The sequence below is a fragment of the Peromyscus californicus genome, unplaced genomic scaffold (assembly GCF_007827085.1).
Source record: "Peromyscus californicus insignis strain IS unplaced genomic scaffold, ASM782708v3 Scaffold_4__1_contigs__length_199733344, whole genome shotgun sequence".
In the NCBI taxonomy this organism is placed as follows: domain Eukaryota; kingdom Metazoa; phylum Chordata; class Mammalia; order Rodentia; family Cricetidae; genus Peromyscus; species Peromyscus californicus.
Window position 1 is genome coordinate 166,964,561 of NW_026294562.1, and position 6,549 is coordinate 166,971,109.

The 6,549-nt window shown below is 44.1% G+C and overlaps 1 protein-coding gene across 1 annotated transcript; it reads left to right on the top strand.

Annotated features, from left to right (window-relative positions):
• The first annotated feature begins 4,168 nt into the window (after positions 1-4,168).
• On the top strand, positions 4,169-5,251 carry LOC128094899 (speckle-type POZ protein-like). The gene has a single exon (XM_052713498.1). The coding sequence runs from the start codon at positions 4,169-4,171 to the stop codon at positions 5,249-5,251; it is 1,083 nt and encodes a 360-aa protein (XP_052569458.1).
• The last annotated feature ends 1,298 nt before the right edge of the window (positions 5,252-6,549 follow it).

Here is a 6,549-nt window from a genome sequence, read left to right on the forward strand (position 1 = left end):
TTCTCCTCCAGGTAGTTTGAAGGTTCAACTGGATTCAAAATGAAGAACTAGCAATTGTTTTCTCTTCACCTTGTGAGACGCAATAATAGACATGAATTAGATGTTAAGTTTTTGTTTTTCATCTATTCCCTTTTTGGTGGGTCTGGGAACTTGGATCTCTGAAATTTTCTATACAGATTTCAATACTAGTTTCAGAGAAGACAGTCTAGGCTTACTTGGGACTCTTACATCCCTCCATTTTTGATCTAGATTGATTCTTAGGTCAATAGGTCATTGGTTTTGACAATTATACACAGCTGTTTAAAAATTTGGAAAATTCTTTATACTCATATAAAAATGTTGTACTATGGTTCTCTAGAGGAACAGAACATATACAAGGAATCTCTCTGTGTATGAAGGAAGGGGATTTATTAGAATGACTTAGGGCTGCAGTCCTGCTGATCTCACATTGGCCAGCTGTGAAGGGAAAGTCCAAGATTCCAGCACTTACTCAGTCCAGGAGGTTGGAAGTGTCCACTGTTCTTCAGTATGTGCTGGTGTTCCAAATAGTCTCTAACACCAGGGAAGGGATGGACTTGCTGCAAGGTGAGGGCAAGCAGGCAAATAGCAAGAGCTTCCTGCTTCCATGTCCTTTTATATGCTTCCAGCAGAGGGTGTGGCCCAATTTAGGGTGTGTCTTCTAGCCTCAAGATCTGGATTAAAGGTGTGTGTCCTCAGGCCCTGAGATCCAGATTAAATGTTTGTGTCTTTCTACACTCAAAGTCTGTCCTTGAAGGGGATCTACCCACTTCAACTGAAGCATAACACTTGTCACTGTTGTGCCCTCCCTGTTAGGGTTTTAGTTAATTCTATGTCTCCTTAAATTGGGAACCAAGAATAACCACCACAAGTGTATTTTGCTTATTTTGGGTTATCTCAAATAAATTTGGGATGGTGTCCATTCCTACACAGCTGTTATTTCCTCTTCTCAGGGTTTTACACTAAATCCTTCCACTAAAATGATCCAGGAAGAGGTATTCCTTTCCCAGTCAGGGTTCTCAGTGTTCACAACTTGGGGATCAGGATGGAAGAATTCATCCATGGTGGTCATGAAGCAGAGACAGGGAGGAACCTGTGAAAGTGGCAGTCCTCTTTCCATCCAGACTCACAGTCTCTGGGATGTCTCCACCAACTTTCATTGGTGGTCTTGCCCCTCCCCATGCCCCGCCCAGATAATCCTCCTTAGAAACACTCTTCCAGATTCTCTTAAGGGTGTGTTATGAGGAGATCCTAAGTACTTGTCAATTTCATCATGCTGACTGCCAAGATTCAGCTTCTCAATACCTCATAATTTTCATGCTTCACTGGTGAGTTCTGTCCTCTTTAAGCTTTGAACTTCCATGCTTACTCTGCTGGGCCTTAAAAGTGAGACACTATTCTGGTTTTCAAAAGGTGCAGAATATGTTCAACGGTTACCAACAATGGGCTTTTGAGACCGTTCCCTTTTTTCTGTAATCAGTAAAACGCTCCCCACATCTCTCTCTCTCCAGTTCATCATGTCTGTAGGGACTCACTAAGCTTGTAGTACTTGACAACACCTTCAGTGATTCAATCGACTCAGCAATTCCCAGCCGGTGGCTCTGATGCTGCTCTTCCTTAAATCCAGGATAAATCAATCAACTGGTTTTGATCTCTGAAAGTTTGGTCCCTCATTTAGGAATCTTTGGCAGGTGGCTAACTAGTAGCCTCAGTGACTCTTCTTTATGTGTTTAGGATCAGGGGAGCAGGTGGAGCTTTTATTTCAGGTAGGTTGTTCTCTGGGAGACCTGGCACAGACAAAAGGACTCTGGTCCCCAACAGGAGAAGGCATGAGTCTTAAACAGCAGGGGTGTCCACACAACAGAGAAAACCAGTGGTCAATACAGCACAATGAGACTGACAGTAACACTGAGAAAGCTTGGAGACACACACACACACACACACACACATACACACACACACACACACACACACACAGAGAGACAGAGAGAGAGAGAGAGAGAGAGAGAGAGAGAGAGAGAGAGAGAGAGAGAGAGAGAGAAGAAATAGCTTGAACATGGACTTAAGGCAATAGAAAGTCTTTCTAGCCAGCTGGCAACCACACGAGGTATTCTGGATTCCGATGCAGCAACCAGCCTTTCTCAGGGTGAGCTTTTAAGCACAAAACCATAATCTGGGTTGAGAAACTTCAGTTAGCAAGAACATTTAGCCAGAAGTCACACTACAGAAGCCATCATGTTACTGTGTTTCAAGCAAGATTTAAACATTTAGAGGCATTCCCAGACTATGGACTTAGGTGGATTATGCCTTCGTTTTAGTTGTGGCAGGGTTTTGCTGTGTTTTACAGAAATGCTGACTTTTTCACCTTGAATAGCACTTCTGTCATGGAGACAGTTGTGCTTAGGTATGGGGGCCTGCTAATGTCTGGGCCTTGTTACACAGGAGGGTCTGTGCACCATGTGCATATGGTGGCCTCAGAGGTCAGAAGAGGCTGTTGGATCCCCTGGATAACTGTTTAACTGGGTAACGGGAGTTACCAACGGTTGTCAGGTACCCTTGAATGCAGTAAATTGGATGCCAGTCTTCTGGAAAGGTATTCAGCACCTTTTACTGCTGAACCATTTCTCCATCTCATCACAGTTACTTTCTTAAGGAGGATGGAACTGATCTGAAATACTAGTTCGTAACCTAATGCTTTGGCATCTGAAACGTTTTAGCAGGAATTCAAGAGGTAATCATGATTTCATTTCTACATCTTTCTTTCATTTTTGATGTTTTCCACTCTGCATGTCTGGCTCTCTTAGAATTTATTCTATGGACCAAGATAGCCTTAGACTGCCATCAGACTACTCTGATCAATGCCATAGACTATCACATCATGCCTGGATCATGAATTTATTTAATCACAGTAACTACACTGGTAGTCTTAGACAAATGATATTGAATGGTTGCCTTTCACATAAATATAATGACTAGCAAGACCTTTTCCTTGTCTCAAAATTAAATAATCTGACTCAAATGCTTTGAGTGGAATTAAATAAGTGTTATTTCCTGCCATGATAAGTTTTCTCCTTAATCCTTGGACTGAGAGAATAGCCAGGAGCATAGGAGAACTGGAGTTTTAAAATGAAAGGGTAAGGGTTTTCTGAGGGATGGGGAGAGTGTTTTAGTGTAAAACCCTGAGAAGAGGAAATAACAGCTGTGTAGGAATGGACACCATCCCTATTTTATTTAAGATGAACCACAATAAGCAAAATACACTTGTGGTGGTTATTCTTGGTTCCTAATTTAAGGGGACAAAGAATTAACTAAAACCCTAACATGGAGGGCACAACAGTGAGAAGTGTTATGCTTCAGTTGAAGTGGGTAGATCCACTTCAAGGACAGACTTTGAGTGTAGAAAGACACAAACATTTAATCTGGATCTCAGGGCCTGAGGACAAACACCTTTAATCCAGATCTTGAGTCTGGAAGACACACCCTAAATTGGGCCACACCCTCTGCTGGAAGCATATAAAAGGACATGGAAGCAGGAAGCTCTTGCTATTTGCCTGCTTGCCCTCACCTTGCAGCAAGTCCATCCCTTCCCTGGTGTTAGAGACTATTTGGAACACCAGCACATACTGAAGACCAGTGGACACTTCCAACCTCCTGGACTGAGTAAGTGCTGGAATCTTGGACTTTCCCTTCACAGCTAGCCAATGTGAGATCAGCAGGACTGCAGCCCTAAGTCATTCTAATAAATCCCCTTCCTTCATACACAGAGAGATTCCTTGTATATGTTCTGTTCCTCTAGAGAACCATAGTACAACATTTTTATATGAGTGTTTAGAATTTTCCAGATTTTTAAACAGTTGTGATTAATTGTCCAAACCAATGACCTATTGACCTAAGAATCAATCTAGATCAAAAATGGAGTGATGTAAGAGTTCCAAGTAAGCCTAGACTGTCTTCTCTGAAACTAGTATTGAAATCTGTATAGAAAATTTCAGAGATCCAAGTTCCCAGCCCCACCAAAAAGGGAATAGACGAAAAACAAAAACTTAACATCTAATTCATGTCTATTATTGCGTCTCACAAGGTGAAGAGAAAACAATTGCTAGTTCTTCATTTTGAATCCAGTTGAACCTTCAAACTACCTGGAGGAGAAATGTCAGGAGACGGGACAGCCCAGAGATGGGACCACACAGAAATCAGCCTTCAGAATTACTCCTACACGTGGACCATCAACAACTTCCGATTTTTTGTGGAGGACAGGACAGAAATCATTAGAAGCTCAACTATCCCAACAGGAGCCAATGACAAATGGTGTTTGACAGTATACCCGAACGGATTTGATGAAGTCAGTGCAGATTACCTGTCAGTTAGCCTAGTTTTGCTCAGCTGTCTAAAGAGTCATGTTTGGGCAAAGTTCCAGTTCTGGATCATAACTGCCGAAGGAGAGAAAACACAAACTATGAGGAGCCCAAAGGCCATTAGGTTCGTGCCAGGCCGTGGCTGTGGATTCAAAAAGTACGTCCTTCGAGATTTCCTCTTTTCCAATGCCCCTCGTCTTCTCCCAGATGACAAGCTCCGTCTGCTCTGCAGTGTGAGGGTCGTCCAGGACTCCTTTAGAATCTCTCACCAGAACAGGAAGCCAGGGATTCAAGTTCCCAGATGCACATTGGCAGATGAGCTAGGAGAGCTGTGGGAGAAGTCCCAATTCACAGACTGCTCCCTGGTGGTAGCTGGTCAGGAATTCCGGGCTCACAAGGCCATCTTAGCAGCTCGCTCTCCAGTTTTCAGAGCCATGTTTCAACATGACATGGAGGAGAGCAGAAAGAACCGCGTTGAGATCCCTGACCTGGAGCCACAAATCTTCAAGGCAATGATGGGCTTCATTTACACCGGGAAGGCACCAGACCTGGACAGCATGGCAGATACATTGCTGGCAGCTGCTGACAAGTATGGCCTGGAGCGTTTGAAGGTCATGTGTGAGGATGCCCTCTGCAGGGACCTCTCTGTGGAGAATGCTGCCCACACTCTCTTCCTGGCTGACCTCCACAGCTCAGGACAGCTGAAAACCCAGGCACTGGATTTCATTACAGCTCATGCTTCTGAGGTCTCTGAGACCTCAGGCTGGAAGGCAATGGTGGGCTCCTATCCCCATTTAGTGGCTGAAGCATACCGTTCCTTGGCTTCTGCTCATCTCCCTTTCTTGGAGCCCCCTTTCAAACGCTTGAAGCAATCCTAGGACCTGGTCAGCCTCGTCCTATACTTGTAACCCAGAAGCAGCAGCCAGTGTTGTTACCAATGACACCTGGGTAGACTCTGTGATGTGTGGTGCATTTCCAGTGGAACTGGGGAAAGACAGCATGGTGGCTGAGGCTTAATACAGATGTAAAGCAATCAAAGTCAGGTGGAGGGAGGGGCAGCCTCGGACTCTGGTCCAATCTACCCAGCCTCTTGCCTGTTGTTATACTGGTTTGATTTTTGTCCAAGGAGTTAGAACCTGGAATTCATTTTAGTTTCTGGCCCCAAGCACATTACAACAGGGTTTCTTTGGAGAAACCTATCTGGATTGGACTGAGCAGAAGATATGGTCAAGGACTCAGAAATGAGAAAACAAAACATGAATGTTTGCCTACAAGAGAAGGGGAAAAGAAGGAAGACATTTTTTCTCCAAACTCAGTGGTTGGGCCTGGAGAGATGACTCAGTTGGCTAAAGCAGTTGTTGCCTTTGCAGAGGACCCTTGTTCAGTCCTCCTCTTGTCTCCATGGGCACATCCATCTCTGTAGACAATGCCTTCCCAAATATAATATCAAATGAATAAAAATATTAAAGTCAGTTTGTGGAATCCAGCGGTGTTTCTGTTTGAAGAATCCATTTTTTTCTATCCAACTCTGCTCAGCTTTGGATGTTTGTGCCATCTTCATTCAAACACACACACACACACACACACACACACACACACACACACACACACACACACTTACATCAATGAGACAATACGTACAGAAATTCTGTTACACCTGTAGATTGGTGCCTCACCCAGTTGCCATCAGTTTGCCTTTCTCTAGCAGCTGATGGGAGCCGACACTGAGATCCACAGCCAAACATTAGGCAGAGCTCAGGGAATCTCAAAGACCAGAGGAAGGCAGGATTGTAGGAGGGTTCAAAGACACTAGGTGAACAGAGCTAACAGATTCATCTAAACAGAGCTCATTGGGGCTCCCAGAGACCTAAGAGGCAATCACAGAGCCTGCATGGCTCTGTACTATGTCCTCTGTATACAGGCTGTGGTTATTTAGCTCAGTGATTAGTGGGACTCCTAAGAAGGTCCGTATGAGGAGTCTCTGACATATTTCTTCCTTCTGGGTGATCTCCTCTAGTCTTGATATGAGAATTGTTGCCTGCTATTATTACATCTTGTTATGTTGTGTCCGGTTGATATACCCAGGAGACCTGTGCTTTTCTCTAGGGAAACAGAGGAGTAGTGGAGTCTATGTGGAGTGGAAGGAGGGGAGACTATGGACAGATCACATTGTATG

Coding starts and splice junctions, on each gene's coding strand:
- LOC128094899 (XM_052713498.1), top strand. CDS start 4,169: ATGTCAGGAGACGGGACAGCCCAGAGATGGGACCACACAGAAATCAGC.